The sequence below is a fragment of the Lissotriton vulgaris genome, chromosome 3_2 (assembly GCF_964263255.1).
Source record: "Lissotriton vulgaris chromosome 3_2, aLisVul1.2, whole genome shotgun sequence".
NCBI classification, from domain to species: domain Eukaryota; kingdom Metazoa; phylum Chordata; class Amphibia; order Caudata; family Salamandridae; genus Lissotriton; species Lissotriton vulgaris.
Genome location: NC_141690.1, coordinates 121,535,178 through 121,556,788, shown reverse-complemented (window position 1 = coordinate 121,556,788; position 21,611 = coordinate 121,535,178). Strand labels below are relative to the sequence as shown.

At 44.5% G+C, this 21,611-nt stretch overlaps 1 protein-coding gene across 1 annotated transcript in view; it reads right to left on the bottom strand.

The window, feature by feature from the left end:
• The window catches only part of RAB28 (RAB28, member RAS oncogene family), a 653,251-nt gene that overhangs the window by 440,609 nt on the left and 191,031 nt on the right, over window positions 1-21,611 (bottom strand). Inside the window, exon 3 of the mRNA XM_086964082.1 lies at window positions 13,594-13,682. Within this exon, the coding sequence (XP_086820208.1) occupies window positions 13,594-13,682 (89 nt within the window). The remainder of the gene's footprint in view (window positions 1-13,593; window positions 13,683-21,611) is intronic.

Genomic DNA, 21,611 nt, shown 5'->3' with positions numbered 1-21,611 from the left:
GATTTGGGGGTAAAATCGATTTATATTAAGAAGCAATTAAATGCAGGGAGATGGCTTACATCTGCTGTCAGATTGAAAGAAAATCCATGGAAAAAGATGCCTGGAGAATCCTGGTTCATGGCCTATTCCTCAGGGGGGGTAAGTAGGCATAAGTAAGTAGAGTACTTATTCCAAGTGAAAGCCCATTAATACCAATTTGTGAAAAAAAACTCCCTCAGAATGACCTGACATTATGGGTGATCAAGAATTCAAAGTGGTTAGAATAATCTCTATCCGTAACCCCGGAGTATTGGGCACATTTACAAATGCACAGCTTTCCATCATAATCAATTTTTATTTATTAGATATTATCCTGAAGTAATATATTGTCAGTCATAATGAAAAATCATATTAAGTAGCAGGTCTGTACCAGACAAACTATAGACAATCCATCTCTGCAACCAGAAATGCATGGTGGATTGAACAGTATATTACTTTCAAATATAGTCTTTCAGTGCAAAAAGTTACAGATGAAAACCCTGTCACTCAGGTTTAATTTTTCTCACTTACATTCACTATTCTACAGTTTTAACAATTTCATTTTTTGGGAAAACCTTCCTGTCCACTCCCAGATAAGTAATCCCTACTAAGTGATCACCAGTTAATACCCTTCGGCCTTTCATGGGTCCATAGGCAAGACATTGTCCTTTGAGTCAGTATTGTCAACTCCCCAGCCAAAGATAAGTATTCAAGCTCTAAACATGTGAGACATGGCAGATGTGGTTTCAAGTCAGTTCTGTCTCAGGTAGCCTAATATTCATGTAGGTATTTTCTAATACACTTTTCTGCTTAAGTTATCAAAAATCTGATTTCAGAATTGGGTCAGATTTTCACACCTGGATGTCAGCCACACTGATATGTGCAGCAAAAAGGTTAAGCCCAGATTCCCAGACCTACTTTTTATGGTTCACTTATCAGCCCCATCTTCCTTCCTGAGACGTGTCTGGAAGTGTAAAGGGGGTTTCTTCCTTTTCCCCTTCAGTATGTATCCCACACACCTCACTAGAATGAAGCAATCAAAAAATCGGTCTGGAGATTCCTCTCCTCTTCATGTCTTTACCAGGCAGGCTCAAGATTCCAAAACATGGAACCCAGGGTCCTCCATGTCCAGGGTCCTTTGCAGACACACTTACTCAGTGTGCATGAACAGTAACGTTACTGTTCAACACTGATACCTCCATGCATTGTGCCTTTACAAGTACAAATCCATGCACCACACTCACTCAGTCTGCACACACTGTTCAGCACTGAAAAGTTTCTATATTTAACCAGGGTTTGCTATTTACAAACACACACTCTGCCAGCACACACACATTTCCCATGTAGGCGCTGCACAACACTTCACCCTTCATGTATTGTAACACAAGCACACAGACCCAGACCATGCAGTCATTGCGCATGCACTTCACAGCACTACATCCCTTATGAAATGTATTCCACGCAAGCATACATAGACTCAGTACATGCACTAACATCAAATGCACTGCACAGTACTGCTCTATCCCTGTCCTGTACTGTACCCTTCCCAGGCACACACACTTCCAGCACAGTCACTTCTCCGGCGCTGCGCAGAACTCCATTTCTACCTGATGTAGGCCAAGGGTGAATTAAGCACACAGCAGCAGAACTTTTAAAAAGGCGAATGAGCCAATAGGTCTCACTCCAGTGACACAGGGGAAAAGGTCCTGCTTATTACTACTGATCAAAACACAGTATGCTGTCACCACCGCGCTCGTGCTGCTTAACTCCTAGAAAATGCGGTAGCCTTCCACCACTATGAGGGTAGCGCTTTTGGCACCCCTACCGGTCCAACCAGACGTCAATACGTGAGACAGTCCTAAGGCATGGTGCATACGCATGATCTGTGTTTGCCAATGACAAATAAATCAGCAATAGCATTCCAGAAAACAGTATAGTTGGGCACTAACGGCGAGGGTACGTCTTCAACCATGCAAAGGACCTTTTCCACACAACACACTCCACGTGCCAAACGCAGTAATAGCAGCCTCAGCCTGGAATTATGGGCTCTCAAACCTTCGAACAACAGTTTCTTGGCCAGTGCGCAGCAGATCTTAATGCTGAGGACTATCTACCTTGATAGGCTCCTCAGCTGCACAGCCTCCCCTTTTTTTTTACTTCGGAAAACCCCAAATAAATCTGGTCGTACATTCTGTAGTCTTTAGTATGATCAATATAAAAGATTAAAGGCCTTTTAAGTTCCAACTGATTAAACTTCTCCTCTTCTTTCGAGGGGTGAGGTGGAGCAAAAACCACTGGCAGTATCATGGATTGCCTAAAGTGGAGAGTCAAAACTTTGGGTAAAAAAGATGCCCCAGTTCTCAAAATCAGTTTGTCAGGGAAACAGGTGGTGTAGGGCAGTAGCATCGACAGTGCCTTAAACTCACTTATGTATCAAGAAGTAATCGTGATGAGGAAGAAAGTAAAAAAAAAAAGTAAGTAAGTATTGAACTTATAGAGCACAAACTACGCCCAAGTGCGTCAAGGCGCTAATGCAAACTGAAGAAGGGATGCGAACTAGACAGCATGCTCATACTGGAATATGTGAAAAGAGACCGGTTTTTAAGGTTTTACGGAAGAGAGAATGAGAAGCCTGACCAGAAAGCTCTTCCGGGAGGGAGTTCCACCGCCTGGCTGCAGCCAAGGGGAAGGTTCTACCTCCCCACCTGGACTTTTTAAACCTAGGAAGTATTACCAGGTTTTTATTTGAGGAGTAAAGTGGTCTACTAGGAACATACCCCTGGAACATCGCCTTGATTCCCTCTGGGTCTAAGCCATAATAGGCATTGTGAGTCATTAAGATTAAGTCTTAAAATGAAGAGATGAAGCAGGCAGTTAAGCATTGGCTCAAATGTTGTATATATGAGAAATGTGAAGATCAAATTAAGGTCCAACTGTGGCATCACAAACGGTCTGAGTCAAAAATGCATGTCAAACTTTTAGAAACTTCATCACAACAGGTGATTTAGCAAGGACAGGGCCGCTGATAAATGTAGAAAAGCCAAACGGGCCAACAAATAACCATTATAAGTGTTCATTGCAGGGCCTGGCCGGGCCAAAGACGAAACAAACAAAAAACATTTGACATCTGGCTTGTAAAGGGCCAGTCTTGCGGATACCACAACAGGCCAAACATGTTTCCCATCGTCCAGCATAAAAGGACTTTGTGGAAGGAAGCCTGATGGCATGGATAACATCCAGCACTTCAGGCAACAGATCAAACGCAGTCAATTGTTGCCGCTTAAACTCCATGCCCCGATGTGTAGAGAGGGCAGGTTGAGGCAAAGGGCTCGGCCTTACTCCTGTGGCAGAAGACCCTCTGTAAGTGGTAGCCTGATCGAAGGGCAGATGCTCATGCCCAAATATTTTGGAAACCACACCCCCATGGCCCAATTGAGATCCATTAGGATGACTTGGGCCTGGTTGTTCCTGATATTTGTTGGAACTTGGGGAAAGAGGGGCAGAGATAAGAAGGTGTACAGGAATCCTGTGTCCCATTCCAGCCATACTGCATCTACTAGAAAGTGTTTTTGCAGACAGTTGAACTTACAAAACGTTTGGCACTTTGCACTTTCAGCTGAGGAGAAAGGATCTATCCCGGGTTCTCCCCACTGCAGGGAGACGCCCTGCACCACCTCAGGATGTAGGCAGCATTCGTGATCTGAAAGATGCTGCTTGTTTAGCTCATCTGCGATGGCATTCAAGGATCCCACCAGGTGATTTGTGATCAGGGAAAAGCCCTGATGATCCAACCAACTCGAGAGGTGCAAAGTCTCCTGGCACAGGATTCAAGACCCCACTCGGCCCTGCATGTTGCAGTACCACATAGTAGTGATGTTGTCCGTGAGAACCTGGACTAGTCTCCTTTTGATGGGTAGCACAAAGGCAATAACGTAATAAACACACTCGTTGGTTTATAGTATTACACAATGTCTAATAATATAATATCAGGGGAGTAGTAAGTTAAAGATTTGTGACACACAGTCATATACAAATGTACATTCAAATGTACATGCCATATTTTTTTTAAAGTAATGAGATTATTTGTGAAACAAGAATTCCAAAGGTTCAATAAAAATGGCATATCCGCCTGCAACTTTTTTTCATTGGCTTTGTGTTACGGGTTAGTTCATATTACGGAAAGAAATGCACATGGTTGTGAAGTCAAATGCAACTCTTGTACAGCCTAACAATCATGACTGGATAAACCCAGAAAGATTAGCATGCAATTTGTGCACCTTTTGCCTTGGTGCACATACTGTTTCATCTGAATTACAAATCCAGCACAAATGGGGAGAATGTATTCTCCAACACTGCCCCGTTTCTGTAATACAGCCACATCACTACCTCGTGCTGCATGCACCTCCACGCTGCTGCAAGATGGAGACAAGTGAGCTTTTTAAAGGGAAATTGTGCCATTTATAATGCATGTGCTAGTGCAAGAGCTGCAGGCAGATAACGAGATGCACGGACGCAGCTCCGGGTGGGGGAGGCGGGCATTGCTTGAGGTGTGACACCTCGCACCCCAAAAAGATGCATGAGCGGTAGCTGGCAGCCGACTTAAGTTTGCTATCTCTGTTCAAATTTTTCTCGTACGCACAGAATGAAAGACAAAACAGAGACCTTTGATGTAAACAAACGAGAGAAAGACATCTGATGGCTGATTTTCAAAATGTGAAACCAGATAACACTAAAACCGATGCCGGTTTCTCTGCTTGTTTAAATTGAGTGATCCTAGGCAAATAGCCTCTGCTTTCTTTATTATTTCATGAGCGCACTTTAGAATACTTGAGTTCAGTATGTGGAGAGTACAACCATCTCTTGTGCTTGATTTAATAGACTATTATGTTGTTCCATCTATAGGAAGTTAAGCCACGTTTAGGTTTTACAGGACTACTGATTAAGCTCTTAGTTAACTAATGGCACTCTCACTAAGAGGCAAGGCATGAATGTTTTCACTTTTCATAAATGTGTGTCTCTGGAGGGGGCGTGGCTTAGCGCCCGATACGGATGGAGGTCCCGGGGTAGAGCTCCGTCTAAACCGGAGTTTCGTGGCGGTTCTACCCTTCGTAGAAGACAATGCCCTACACCGAACGACGTCGGAACACTCCGTGCTCCTCCTAAGCTGTCTACCGCTTCCAGACTCCCTCAGCCTCGCACAGCAGCTCCCGTTTTCTTTCGGTCGCGGCTTTGCTTCAGCCGCGACCGCCATTTTGTCGTTTCAGACGGCGCTCGTCTGAGGAGCGAGTCTGCGACGGTTACAGCCTCCTGACACCAGCGCTTCACCGAAAATGTCGCAATTCACCAGGAAATTAGGACAAATCACCAGAACCCTCACAGGTGACTTTATTCTTTTTTTTTTGGAACCGTTTTTTCTTCTATTTTTACTTGGATTCCTGCCTTCTCATCAGTATTGGCTTGGCAGCCATTTTAGGCTCCCTGTTACCTCAGTTGTGAACTGCTTCTACTGCAACTTGACTTTCCTCAGTTTCACTGCCATAATTCACCGACTCCTTCGAGTATCTGTTGCATTTGGTGCTGGCTCCTCCTCCTATTGACTCTGTTGCGTCTTCCTAATAACTGCAGTGCTCACTAGCCCGTACTTTATTGCTGACTCTTTATCTTAGTGTTCTCATGGCGGAGGGCCCTGGTAAAACCCCCAAACGGAATTTCATCAAAAATTCAAAGCTTTTTACTGCGTTGGCTAATTTAGACGCTTCTGCAGAGTCCTCCATTGGTGAACCATCTCTTACCATGGAAGTACCTCCGCAACCAGGGTCGAAAACACTATCAAGAGGCTGAAACAAAATCCACCGTCTCCCCCAAAGTCAACATCAGCCATTTCTATAGAATTACTCCTCGAGGAAATAAGAGCGTTGCGCCCATTCATGGAGGAGACAAATTCCAAGCTGCAAACTTTGACTGACAATTGGTCCTTAATGGACACTAGGGTCTCCAAGGTGGAAAAATCTGTCTCATCCTTCCAGGAAGCTACCACCAAGGTTGTCCACATGGAAACGCAAATCTCGTCACTCCAGAAGCAGGTGGAGGACCTTGAAAACAGAAATAGGCGCAATAACCTACGCCTCTACGGCCTGAAGGAAGGTTGCGAGGGGAATGATGCCATTGCCTTCTTTACATCCTTCCTGCCCAAGCTTTTGCACCTTCCTGAAGGCACCTCTCTCAATATTCAACGAGCACATAGGCTAGGTCGAGCGCCTTCCACCATCTCCCCTACGACAAAGCCTAGAGGTGTAATTATGTATTTTCTTGAATACACAGATTTGCTGAAGGTTCTACTAGCGGCTAAAGCTATACCTCATCTCAAATGGTCGGATTCCACCTTATTCTTCGCCCAAGACTATGCCAAGGCTACTGCTTCACGCCGCAAAGCATTTCTTGATATGAGACCGGAACTGCGTTCCATTGGAGCCAGATATGGACTATTCCATCCATGCTTATTCAAAGTCACTCATAACAACAAGACTATGACTTTTGAGGATCCTCTCCGACTTCGAAGTTTTCTGAATTCCTGTGGTACAGCTGACATGGAGTTTTCTGGCCCTTCCTCTTCATTTCCACCTTGACTCTTGTCGTTGATATTTTTGGATTACCTTGAAACTTATGGTTCCTAGTTCTTAATATATTATTATGTTCTTTTTTTTTCCACAGGTTCCTCAGCTATCGCATACCTTTCATGTTCATTGCCTGTGTTGGTCCGTTCCTGTTACTCAACTGTTTAATCTTGTTTTTTCCTTGTTCCCTTTTCCTTATGTACCTGGAAATACGTCGTTCACCTGGTTCTAATAATATTGTTTTCCTTATCTTTCACAGAACACCTCCCTATGTTCCGTCACGTCTCTCCGGTTGGACGTCTTGTGGCCCCGTTTACCTACCCGCCGTTAGTTGGTCTTCCCCCCCTCCTCTCATCTCCATTTCTCCCCTTGTGTTCAGTCCTCTGAACGTATCCACTTCCCACCATCCCTTGTAAGTATCGTCCTGTTTTTTCCTCTTCCATTGTTGACATGCTTCCTATTGTTTTACATGTTCTTGTCTTGATTTTTACATGGTTACTGTTTAATCCTTTGACATCATTCTCTTACAAACTACTCTTCTTCTTCTTTTTGATCCTACTATTCCATTCTCTTACTGCCATTCTGCTCCTCCTCCCTTTTTCTAGTTTTACTCTGCAACTTTCTGCTACACCCTCTTTACTCTTATGTAATATTCCACGGTTCTCTCCAACTTATCTTCTTTTTCCAAATCTTATGGCTTACTTCTCTTCTTGCCTTATGTTCTCTTCTGCTCAGTTGACTATTATCCTCTCATCACGATTTTCTTCTCATCTCCCAACGCTCTTCCTCTCCATTGTCTTCTCTCATTCTCTTATATCTGTCTTTCTCTTCTTCAGGCTTTCCTATTCTTTTTTCTCGTGTCCCTCCTTTCTCGATTTATATGAGGCTTTCTTCCATTTCTTATTTACATTCTCTCTCTCTAATTATTCTTAATGTCAGTGCGCATTGTTTCTTGGAACGTTAAAGGTTTAAATTCACCTATCAAGAGGCAAAAGATCCTTTCCCATTTAGCTAAACTGAATGTAGATGTTGCCTTTCTTCAGGAAACCCATTTATCTGACACTGAGGCTGCTAAGCTCCAAAGAGGTTGGGTGGGAAGGGTTTTTTCAGCTCCTGGTGATGGCAAAAGAAATGGTGTTGTTTTGCTAGTTCGAAAGTCCTTTTCTCACTCTGTATTGCATTCTGAATCTGATCCCGAAGGCAGATGGTTATTTGTTAAACTTTCCTCTAAAGGTGTCCCTTTTTCCTTGCTTAATGTCTATGCCCCCACAGGTGGGAATCCTACTTTCTGGAGTGCGTTTGCCTCTCGTATTACTCAATGCATTGAAGAAAACTTTATTCTAGCAGGCGATTGCAACCTGCCACAATTATTTCACCTTTTGGAGTCTTTTAAAACTAACGGAGCCTCTTCAGGCACTTTTTCTGATGCTTATATTTGTATTATACCAAAAGAGGGGAAAGACACTCAACACTGTAAGAATTACAGACCGATATCATTGGTCAACATCGACTACAAGATATATGCCAAATCTTTAGCCATCGGACTAGACTCCTTTCTCCCAGAACTCCTTGGCCCTGAGCAATCTGGATTTGTTAAAGGACGCTTCATTTCAGACAACACTAGACTCCTCTTTAATGTCTTGTCTAAGTCATCACGCTTCAGTAATTCCCTAGCCGAAATTGCTCTTGACGCCGAGAAGGCATTCGATAGAGTAGAATGGTCATTCCTATTCTCCGCATTAAAATGGTTTGGGTTTGGCCCTAATTTTATTTCCCTCATCTCCTTTCTTTACGCAAACCCTAGAGCAGCGGTCTGTGCTAATGGTTTAATTTCCTCCTTTTTCAACCTTGGCAGAGGCGTAAGACAGGGGTGCCCCCTCTCCCCCTTTCTTTTCAACCTTGCTCTAGAACCTTTCCTATCTAAATTACGTCAAAATCTGAACATTCACGGCTTCCCTCTATCCCATTCGCAAATCAAATTAGCTGCCTATGCTGACGACATTCTACCTTTCATTTCGAACCCGTCGGTTTCCATCCCAGCTTTTCTTGCCGAAGTTAATGTATATTCTCATCTTTCCGGTTATAAATTGAACAACGACAAGTGCGAAATTTTACCCCTCACCAAATTCACCTTTAAGCCTGACTTTGCGCCTTCTAATTTCAAATGGAGCCCATCCCATATAAAATACCTCGGTTTGCATATTACCCCTTCTGTCTCGGATACTATCTCCTTATGCCTTACTAAATGCACTCAGAAGTTATCTGACCTCACCTCCAGGTGGCATCCCTTATATCTTTCCTGGTGGGGTCGACTTGACACCATTAAGATGATGCTCTCCCCAATTGTCCTCTACACCATTTCGAATATCCCCGTTTCCATCCCTGCCAATTTTTTTGCCAAAATCAATACCACCTTATCCTCCTTTTTATGGTCTGGAAAGAAACCGCGCATGTCTTTATCAAGACTGCTCCTCCCTAAAGCGGAAGGTGGGGTTAATTTTCCAAACTTTCCCGCTTATCATAAAGCCTTCCTTCTGAAACAGGCCGCTATCTGGCTTAAAGATCCTACCGAACCTCTTCCCCTTTGGGCTAAACTTGAGCACCTTTCTCTCTCTCCCTTCTCCTTTGCCGAGTATCTCTCCTTCTCTCGCAAACCCCAATTTGTATCCACTAATACACCACAAAACTACTTTTAGCCTTCACCCCACCTCCTCCCTCTTCTACCGCTGACCTTCTCACCACCACGATTTGGTATAATAGCAGTATTCTTATCAAACTAAAACCCTTCTACTGGAAATCTTGGAGGCAACGTGGTTTAATATGGGTCTCCCAACTTTTTACTGGTTCTGTCTTCACACCTTTCCCTGTTCTAAGTCGAAACTTCTCTCTCCCATCCTCTTTTGCCCACAAATATATACTACTCAAGACTGCAGTCATGTCCGCATACGACTCCCTTTCTCAATCTCCTCCACTTACGATTTCTACTTCTCCGATTTCCTCTTTACATTCCCAATTGCGCTCCAACCCTTCAGCGTCTTCCATTTATCATTCCTTTCACAATCCTCCATTACCCCGGCCTAAAACTGCGGTGGAGGCGCAGTGGGAGTCTGAACTCGAAGTCTCTTGGTCCACCTCTTTATGGGATAAAATTTGGATTAAGCTTCGCAAGTCTTCCAGAGCTGCTTCTCTTACACAAACACTTTTCTTTCTTTACAATCGACTCCTTTACACGCCATCTCTCCTTCACAAAAGATTCCCTACAACTCCGGACCTTTGTTGGTCTTGCTCCGCCCCCAATGCCACGCTTTTTCACATGCTTTTCCTTTGTCCTCTCACGCAAGCATTCTGGATCAGAGTATGGGATCAAATCAATTCTATCTTCCACACTTCTATCCCTTTCTCTATCACTGACATTTTCCTCGGTTCACTATCCTCTTCCTGGACTGAAGTTGAAATGAATATTCATATTATTGATTTACTATTAGCTGTTGCGTTTCAACAGATTACTGTTAACTGGAAGAATTCTGAGGGTATTACGTTTAAAGCCTGGTGGTTCAATGTATGCTATAATCATAGATTAGATACTGCATTTGTTTATCCCATTACCCTGGCCCCGAAAAGACATGCGTTGTGGCTTCCTGTTACCCTCTACTTGGATGTTTGCGCCAAACGCTCATCTCACCTTCCCCCATTGCAGCAAGAGGTTTCGAAACCCCCATGAATTACCTTTTGTTCCCTCTTTTTCTTTAATACTTAACTTCCCGCATATATTTGCATTGTCTCCCGTAGTACAAAGCCTCATCGAGTGTACACTTTTCATTCCAAGCCTCATTTATTATTTTTTGTTTCCCCTTTTCCTCTTTTTCCCCCTACACTCTTTAATTTGATGTAACTTATTGTTGTTATCCTAGCTTATTATTCTTATTGCTACTGTTGTATTCCGTATCACTTTTTGTAATGACAATTTTGTTTACCCTAATAAAATTTTATTTGAACTTAAAAAAAATAAATGTGTGTCTCTGCAGTGATATATTCTGATGCACTAAAGTGAAACCCTTCTGTATGTTAAAGAAAAACCCTTTTATGGATATTGAAGAGATTGTATAATAATTTTCTATAACGTTTGTAGCACGACATACATGCCAATTGTCTTCTTGGCTCCGTTCATGCAGGGACTCTTCGAGTCAAGCCAAACCCATGGCTCGGTTCACCATGTTAAAGTTGTCTCCGCACTGTCCTCTATTTATGACTCGGGGTATGCACATGGGGCCGTCAATCACTTGGTAAAATGGCCTGTAAAGGTGAGCACTGGAAGCATGGAGCCCTGCCAACAGGCACTGATTTGACAACTCTACCATCAAGCCTTCTTGTAGCAGAGATGAAGAATCGTGTGTGCACTTAAAATAGTTTAAAATAAGTGATCCCAGACCAGGGACTCAAGGCTATTGTGTTGTATGTGAAAGTACGATACAATAGACAAATGGTCACAGTAGCAACAATTTAAACAATACAAAAGAAATAACGACATTTACAACTCCAATTTTGCATGAACTGCAGTGAATGCGATTTATTTTCGAAGCATTATTCACTTTAGTTATGCAACGCAGTTGCTCTTGCATCTAGATTCCTATGCATCTTAATAACAAGGTGCTCTTGTGTTGGGGAAGAAAGGGTGGGGGTGTCTTGGATCAAAGTGAGTAAGTGAAGGTAATGGACACGGGAGAGGTGATGTGACATATATACATCAAATTCACATAGTGAGACCTTTCTGGCCTATCACAGGTCAACTGTTCCAATGGATACACACAGACCAGGGAGACACTGATAATCAATTTCAGTTTTTGGGGCTTGTCTAATAGTAGTACTTGTCAATGTTTCGACCCCCAAGATGTTCCCAGTGATTCAAACCTTAGGGTGGGGTCTTCATCAGGACTGTGTGATAGGAGCACCTTGTCAAGCCAACAGCACATAGAATCAGGCTGTGTAGTCACGAAGAGTGGGCTCAGCGGAGCTCTAAAAATACAGGAACTGGTACGGCCAAGAGTGTACGCACAACCATCCGTAGTTAAACTGTGGGTTGTAAGATCCCCCGCAGTAATAACACAAATCTATTGAACTCAAAGATCGCCCTTCCGACTCCTTGCTTAACTTCCAAGTCTGGATGTGAAAGTAGTTACGAGTTTCCAGGGGGAAATATCAGATCCAGATGGGATGGGCAGGGGTGTAGCTTCAGTGGGGAGATGTGGTGTGTGACACCCCTCAACTTCATTCATATTTTGGTAGTAAAGCCTGAAGGTCTAGAGTCCGGTCTGGAATGTCGGTGTAGTTTTCAATAGTTGTTTTCATTTCACTAAAAGGTTTTAATTTGCTCATTTTTTGGATCAAGATCTTAAATATATATTGAGCTTAGTTTACCAAAAAGGTAGTAAATCTGCACCCATAGATGTACTCCTTAAATGGGTGCAAATTTACTGCTTTTTGAAATTCACAAATGTTGGCAGCAGTAAGTTTGGAAAGTTGAGCACGTCTTTATGTTTCTCTGCATGAATTTGTATGGATGGGCGTATGTCTATTAAGGAATGTGATTTGGTGAAAATGGTTGAGTAAATCAGCATTGGGATAGATTAGTAAGCAGCATGGCCAGGCAAAAGCCTATCCCCAAGATCACTATGATTACCCACCTAACCCCGCCCCATTTTGTCTTACCCCTTGATTCATTCATGCACCCTTCTGTTCACCCATTCATCCATACACTTAATCTATTCAACATTCCACACAAATACAAATTCACCAATAAATGAAGAATTCGTTTTTTTTTTTTTTTAAACAAGCATCAGCCAGCCGGCCTATCACTCAAGGGAACCGCTCTGTGTGAGGATGCGGTCCTTGTAAAAGAGCGGAATGCATCCACTCACAGTGGAGTTAGTCTATGGCTGAAGCAGTCTGACCCATTGCCCCATGGTGTGCGCTGTAGTGAGCGGAAGAAAAATGTGAAGGCTAGAACAGACAAATATATGAAGAAGACTGGCTCATAGCCCCTATAATTATGTGCTATTATAATCAGTATAAATATAAGTACATAAAAATAATTATACAATTTTTAGGTATATGGAAAGCTACGCCAGTCTCAAGATTCCACGCATACTACTGGCAATCAATTTCCAAAAAAGGTGATGGGATAAATGCTTACAAATAGTTTTACCAGTGGTAATCCCTCAGAGTAGCATTTCAACCCATTGTTTTGAGTCAACTGTGCTACATTAGATAGAGCCCCACCTAATGCAACTCAGTACTGACCCTGTTCCTCATGGAAACAGTCTATCCTGAATCTTGGTCATCACACACCTTCAACTTGCAGCCTACTGCTTTCTAGATCCGCACCCCCGAACCTCAGTGAGTAAGCTATGCGCCTGGAGTACTGACGACCACCAGTTACTGTTTCCAAGTCGGCTTTCTGCAGCTGGATCGCTAGTTTATGCTGTTACTGTGTGCACCGTCGGTAAAAATGGTCACATGAGTAGTTGACACTACTTTGACAGGTTGACCCTAGGAAACCCTTACAAAAGCTATGTGAGCTTGCACCATGCCACAGAGGGTGATGTGTTCTCACTTAGGTGCAAAACACTGGAAAGTTGAAAATGATTCAAGTGAAGAACAGTGGCCGAGTAAACCCTTACTGGAAATGTTCTTGGGATTCAATCATTCAGAGAAGACCAGAACCTTGGGAACTGAACCAGTGCGCTTACAATTATTTGTGCTGGGCACAGAACAGTACACACTTCACGTTTAAATTCCTGATCCTTAGTGCCACCTTTTATGTTAAGTTATGCATTAAAGCATATCAAGTTCCAGTCACCTAACTGCCCTCTGGACATTGTCAACGCGCATGTAACACAATTTGTGTAAATATTTCACCATCTCCATAAATGGAACAACTAGGCTACAAGTCTGCAAAGATTACCTGTGCTCCATAGATATATTTATCCAACATTTTGCCTCCTATTGTTTGTCCCCCGATATCCCAGACTTGAAGGGTAACGTTCACGTTTCCTGAAAAATATAAAGAAGAAGCAAGGTAAAGCAAAATCAACGATGATAACGTATGATTGCAATAAACAAAGACAAATATTTTGTGCACTTTTAATGATCTTCATTATTATACAGGCCAGACTGAAGCTTAATCTGTGAGCTACAAGAACAGTGATTGAATATTCATAATCTAAATCGGAAAACAGGCAGTTTGCATAGTTATCTTATACAACTTAAGTGGTGTGGTGTACTCTAAAATTCCAAGCTGGGCAGGTATGGCACTTCTGAAGAAGAGCAAGCAGTGACCACTTTGTGTGCGGATGTGCTCCTTGTGAAAGAGCAGAATGACGTCACTCGCAGTGGAGTCGGTCTATGGCTGACCCCATGCTGTATCCTGAAGTGGGCGTGAGAGAACTGTGAACGACAGAACAGACGAATGGATGAAGAGGGCTGGCTCAAAGCTCCATACGTATGTTAGCATAAGTATCTATGTAAATATAAGTACATAAGTATAATCAGAAGCCTATGCGCTCAGTTGACAGTACAAGGGGAACAGTCGGTGTCTTTTTTTTCAATAATCTCCACATCTCAGATGATGTCAGGCCTTTGAGCACTTGTAGTTGCAATCTGCCCACCTGCGTGCCAACTGACCACTGATAAACGTGGGTTACTGTGCGTGTTATCACCCTTAACCTGCCGAAAGGTCAGTTAGAGAGAATCCAGATGCAGACTAGAGGCACTTTTATTAGCTCCTTGTGAAAGAAGAATTTAATGCTACAGTGGAAAGCCTGTTTTAAAAAAAATAACCAGCCCCAAAAACATAAGTGTGTAAAGGCAGAATGTGTATGTCCGTCCAATGATTTGTGTGCGTAAAAACACAATGTGCATGGCTGCAGAGGGTGACATGCACAGACGCTAAATGTATTTACATAAAAAGTGCATGGAATGTGGAGAACAAGTAGAAACTATATAAATATTGCATGCAGAATGGGAGCCGGCATGTTAATGCATCAGACGCTATTCTTGGGAGCTGATTTGAAAATTAATTTATTTTTTCTAATTAGTGAATATGATCCTTAAATTACAAAGTTACTGTTTTTCACAACTGTACATTTGCCTCAATAATAATTATAAAAGTACAAATAGACCAAATTTCTAATAAATTAGTGAAAATACGCATCAGAAATTCGATCAAAACACTCAGCCCTAGCAAGGAAAGATGAAAGAAGTTGGTTCATAAGAACCTTCTTAAAGAAAGTGGCTGCCATCATTCACTCCAATACAAAATATCAACAAAGCACTTAAGCCATTGCAGTTCTTGGGCAAACCCCTGCGGATGGTGAGGTGTACAGGAATACATTAAAGAATTCTCCCTCTGCCGGTACTGTGCGAGCCTTGTTCCAAAGGCTCCAAAATTCAATTAAGGACACAGAGGCAAGGATTACACTGTACTTTCCTCACTTTTATTAACAGCAGCCTTGTTAAACACAGTAACAACAGAACTACATTTCCTATGAACCATTGGGAGAAAGGCAAACATCAGGAGACAGGGTCTCTCCTCTTAGTCCCTCAACAACAAAAGTCCTCTGACTCATCTATCTTCCTGCGACATAAGCAAAGTAAATCAGTCCCTCATTCCTGTTTAGATGAGTCTGTTCCTGAAGAAAAAGATACAAAATGACCTCTATAAAGTCTGAATTCAACCAAAGGTAATGAGAGTGCAAGAAATCAGTAGAAGAAAAGAACCTCATACATACAAGCAGTACCAACAAGATATGTGCCATATCTAGGGTGACCAGATTTTGAAAATGAAAAAAAACGGGATGGCAGTTGACATAGAAATAGGACTATGTTTTGGTCTGGCCAGGATCAAGGTCACAAAAGGACTATACTTAAAATATTTAAGGTTACATTTATATATTTGTGCGATGCTAATGAATTTGACTAATGAATTTGGCTTTGGGTGTTGGGACGCTAATTCGCCCCTCATTAAATCCTTCAGTGATGCCTAAAATAGGCATTGGCTTTTTAAATAGATCAGCTTCCTGATGGCAATCAGGAGTTAGGGTTATCCATGAGGACGGATGTCTTCCATCATTGCCTCGTAAGTGGAGAAGTGTGGCTCACGGTGTAGAGCAGGCAGACCCGGAAGCTGAGGTCAGACCCGGGACCAGGGTTCAATTCCCGACGCGGCAGGGTCTTGAGCTCAAATGTCCACGGACTCGATAATTCTCGCTTCGGTGCCTGCTCTAATCATGGGTTCTCACTCTGCAACTCTGGGCATTAAGCTTGCTTAATCTCCACAACGGCCCCCCTGCGGCGGGATGCCTGGCTTTCACCTAGGGGATGCCCTGTAGGGGCTATCTCACAGGGAAAAAAGCCAGGACGCGTTCCCAAGGCAAGCTCCGGGAAACCTCCGGGTAGCTGTGCGCTCAATAAATGCAATAATAATAATAATAAGCCATAAGACTATGAACCACACATAACTTGGGGAGTCTGCAAAGGAAGAGTCGGAAACAATATGAGAATTATATTTTGTTTTGTCTCTAAATATGGAAAGAAACCCCTACAAAGTGAATAATCTACAAGTCATATCCAGGGCTCTGACATCCGATACGTGTCTACAGAAGAACACACACAATAATGTAGTCAGTTTGATTGACCAAGAAAGAAAGAGGTTTAAGACTCTGTTAATGTCCTAAAGTGTGGAATACCTGGGTTCTGGAGGCAGAGATAATCGAGATCTTTATAGACTAGAGGATGCTCCCCTATCAGATGGTCCCCAATGTGAGAATGGCGAGCTCAAATCGCAGTGCAGAAAGTATTGATGGACCTGTAAGCCATACCGTCCAAAGCCAAGGAAGTGAGGAAATTCACTATATGGACAACGTCTGTCCCCATGTGGTCCAAGTATCTTTGGCGACACCAACCTATTCATCTAGAATAAGCCAATCTTTAATGTTTATTCATGCTGTTGGCCCAGGCCTTAGAGAGCAGAGATGCAGCTTGCTGCTAAAGTCCTCGGACCTTCCAATGTTTCCAGTAATCCTACACACCATAAGTTGCAGACAGCCATCAAGTACCAGTGAGTGAGGATTCAACTTGGGATCTAAAAGGAGACCAGGAATTGGGGGTAGACAGATTGAAGAATACCATGAAAGTTCCATCACTGTTGGCTACCACACTTGGGGTCATGACCACCAAGTCCCCGTGATGTTACCGAACTTGGGCAGACAGGCGAATGATCATTGCGAATAGGGGAGTTATGCAAGAAAGCGTCCATTGCCATGGCATGGGGATCTGTACTTCGACTGAAACCTGACTAGTTGATGGCCCAGGCAAGATGCAAAAAGATCTACTGAGAATGGGCCCTATTTGGTCCGAAGCGCTTGGAAGATTGAGGGGTCCAGTTTCCAAAGGCTCACATCCTGCAGCCACCAGAATTGCTAATCTGTTCTTGGGGTGCGCAGTCTAAATATTGATTCCCAAATATCGACCCACAGTAATATCGAGTTGGAAATATCAAAGGTAAAGAATATCAAGGTCAAGATGTGGAATTTAAGTTTACGAGCTGAACATCATCTGCGCCAGCTTGTCACCCACGTACAACGTGCACAACAGCCATTTTAGGTATCATGGTCTCCCTGCCCACGATCGATCGCCAGCGCGCTCCTCTGACCCTGGAAGCATCCTCCGCGCACCCTGGCTCCCCCTCCCTCCCTCACACGAGCATAACCCTTCTCCTCCTGCATGACCCTGTCCTTGGGAGTCACGCCCGCGCCTGACCAGCACCTCCTCTCCTTCCATGAATACCCCTCTGTTGATAAACCATCCCTCCGCGCTTGATTGTCCACGCGGCATGAATACCTCTCCTTTGATGACCCCTTCCCCCGAGTCCGACTGTCCACACAGGTCCGAGGCCATCGCCTAAGCCGGGAGATACCGTTTACTGCCCCTTATTGTATGGAGTCGCTCCTCTTCAAAGGACCCACTATTGATCATGGCCTCCCCACCCCATGGGATACGATCAGGCGCACACATCCTAAGAATCGGCGGAACACTCAGCCGCGTGATAGCCCCTTCCTGTTATCAGCAGGGTGAGGACCTCTATTGTGGATGTATGTGGGGGTGGGTTTGACACGAGGATTATGGGGACGTCATTTCATGCAATAAAGAATGCTCACATGTCATAAACCAGGGTATAAGAGGCCAGGCCTCAGAGAGGCTGTGAGAGCACCTCGAGACGATACCTTGTTGTCTGATCTGATGTGTTCTGCTCCGTCGGAATAAAAACTTCTGTTTCCTGCCTTCCAGTCTCCAGCGCCTGCCTCATTGCTTGGTAATTTGAATGGTATAGAGGCGGTTAGCGCCGGGCAAATCTTGAAAAAGGCCATAGCCATACCCTTTTTCTACAATTGGCGTCCCAAAGCGTGGGGCCCATCAGCGACACGTGGATCCAGTGGGAGAGGTCCTGACGACAGAGTGAACGACTGCAACGATCGGGAGAGCTCGTGTCCGATAGACCCTCGTCTGACAGCCGATCATCCGACCTTCACTAGTTCCGAACAGACCTCTCTTGAGTGATCTACGGTCCTGACTGGGAACCATCAGGAGTGCCACGAACATCACGAAGAATAGAGGACGATCGGGCGCTGGATTCGGAAGACAGGAAACCGTCCATGCGGTCCGGGTAAGGTCGTGTAAACACGACAAATTGAGAAATGATTGTTTGATTTGGATAATACTAGTATTACGCTTTGTTGATCCCTCTGGAGATTCACCGTCTGCAAACGGAGAAACAACAGGCTCTCTCTCTTTGCAAGCAGTGAAGGATAGGTAACGCAGACTTTTGTCCCCATTGTAATCCGTCGTGCCTATCTTCCTCCCCCACTGTTTTTCCGAACTGTCGTTCGTGGATTGTTGTCTGGAGATTCTCTGTCTGCAAACAGGGAAGAACAAGGTCTCTCTTTGCAGGTAGAGAAAGAGTGGGTAACGCAAACCTTTAACACGTCGTGCCCACTTATTCTCCCCACTGATTGTTTGATTGACCGAACATTGATTGTTCGATATTGGTTCTTTTGAGGTATTCACGGCCTGCAAACAACGGAGAATAGAAATATTCTGTGTAGTCTTTGCCCGCCGTGATAAGATAGGTAGTGCAGACCTTTGTCCCCGTTGTAACCCGTCATGCCTATCTTCTCCCCACTGATTGGTAGCCTGTTCAGCCCGGACCGCTTATTAGAGATGAACCATCCAGCTCCACTGGAAGGCACCCCTAATAAGGACATGTTCACCAAGCATGGACTAGTCGCTATTGCCTATACTAGGTTATGGCATAAATACACAAAAACGGACCTCAAAAGTCAGTGGCCACTGATAGGTTCCTTTGATGATCATAAAATAAAAACATTAGAAATAGCGCTCCAGAAAAATAAGACTACGCCCACTATGCTCGATAGTATCGGCATGTGGCGCAAAGAAACGGAACAACGAAGAAAAAGAGAAGAAGCAAAAATAGGGAAAGAATTACGAAAGGCAGCCCACCTAGCCGCTAAGCAACTAGAAGAAGAAATAAAAGAAAGGAAGCTACACAAAACCAAGAATCAGGATCGACAGGTCAATGTCCCGTTAGGACCCCCTCTGCGCGCTACCCTGAATTGCCCTCCAAACAAAGGGCGAACGATGAGTTACTGCTAGGTCCCCCAATCATCTACATGCCCCCTCCATATGCCCCCTGCCAACAACACCTGCAGGCCCTGAGTGCGAACGAGAACGACCTTAGCGCTAGTGCACCAGCCCTCACGGCCTCCACACCAGCCACACTAGCAGCACCACCAGATGGACCCGAGGCTAGCAAGCACCCACCAGCCAGACCAAATAGGTTGAGCAAAGATGAGCGGGATGGGATTGACAAAATAGCAAAGACATTAGTAGAACGAAGGGAGAGCGAAGAATACACGATGAACATGTATAATTCGCATGCTGACAGCCACAGACGGCATTTCATTTTACGATTCAGCTACCACACCCTGAACGCATATGAGGATGGGTATCAGAGTAAGGGCCCCGCTAAACTGACGACACTGTATAGGAAGATTGATGTTGGGGATGGGACTGAACGCAAGGCAGCGGAGCTCTTCATGCAGATGCTTGAGGTCTTCCGCCACCTCACGGAACAAAAACCAGAAGCCAAGGTTACAGTCCCTGAAACGACCTCAGTAGAAGTAGCCAACACTATGATGCCCATCAGAGAGGCGACCCCTTACTGGATTCCGCCACGTGGTCTGGGAACAAACGATGATATTAATCACGCAGATGCAAAAGGGAGGGTTGTGTACAATTGGGTTTACCAACCATGGGACCGACAAGATATCCTAACTTTTAGACAAACTCTGCCCGATTTAAGAAAGAACCTGACAGCATTCTATACCGAATTGGCCACAGCCTTGGGTTCGACGATAATGACTTTAGCGGACATTGACTTGTTTTTCGGGTTATGCCTGCCAGCTGACGTGTGGAAGCAAATCCGGAAGGCTGACCACACGGATCTGTTTGGACATACCTGGAACCAACTCAGTGAACTAGATAGACAGCGAGAGCCTGGAAGGAAACCAGTAAAGGACATATTAGAACTCCCAGACAAATTAGTCCAGAAGTTAAAGACACTGATCCCAGAGAAAAAGGTAGATTGGTCGATAGTCACGGCCTGTCGTCAGAAACCCCAGGAAGATGTATCGGAATACTTCTCCCGATTTGAGACAGTGTTCTCCGACTACAGTGGCCAAGACATGACCACCGCACCCGAACAACACCTGTTTGTGCAGAATTATGTGAAGGGGCTATCACAAGAGGTCTCCCAAAAACTGCAGACGAGTGAGAGTAGTTGGGGGGCCTCCAAACCCGCAGCTATCCTTCAGATGGCTCAGTATTACGAGCACCAGAAGAATGAGAATGATAGGGCATCCGAGAAAAAGAAGAAAGATTTGAAAGAAAGAGTGATGATAGCCCAGATACAAGGTATAGCGGTCGGACGGGAACCCCACAGGGGGAACTACCAATCGACCATCCCTAGAAATCCACCTCCTAAAGACCACACCCCAACACCCCACATTGGACGTAGAGACATTAGCGATGACCAATGTGCCTTCTGCAAAGGATTCGGCCATTGGAAATCCCAGTGTCCGGTTCTGCTAGAGATGAACAGAAATAGGGACCCCAAGGATGTAGCGGGTGGACCGAGAAATAGGGGACAAGGACGAGGGCACACAAACGACACCAACAATGACAGATCGGGGAGATCGAACACATTTGACCGCCCCCGACAGAACCAATATCAACTATCTGACGGTGAGAATGCCCCCGATTTTGCATAGGACTGCCAGGGGCAAGGGAGGGATCCAGTCGAGCTCTGTGTTGACCAGCAAGGTCCTTATGTCACTGCTATGGTCCTGGGTACAGAGTCTCCATTTTTGGTAGACACTGGGGCGACACGTAGTGTGTTATCGAAACGACTGATTCCAAGGGCACCCTTGTCTGGCTCACACATTGCATCGATAGGTTTCGATGGGACGCCCTCCACTAACCCCCTGTCCATGCCTATCACCTTTGACCTAGAAAGCAACATCACTGACACAACATTTCTGCTCTCCTCCAACTCCCCTGACGCCATTATGGGCATTGACTTACTGAAGCATTTTCGAGCTACCATTAGGTGTTCCCCGGATGGAGTCCGAGTCATCCTGTACGACAACCCAGACATACCCAAATCCTGCCCTGCACGACACATGTGCTCCATAACTGATGCTGACCTGTCCTTGCTTGACACCCTGCCTCCGTACCTATGGGCCAAAAATGACTCTGATGTGGGACGAATGATGATTGACCCTATTCATATAACTGTGAGACAGGACGCCATGCTCCCGAAACTCCCGCAGTATCGGATATCGCCCG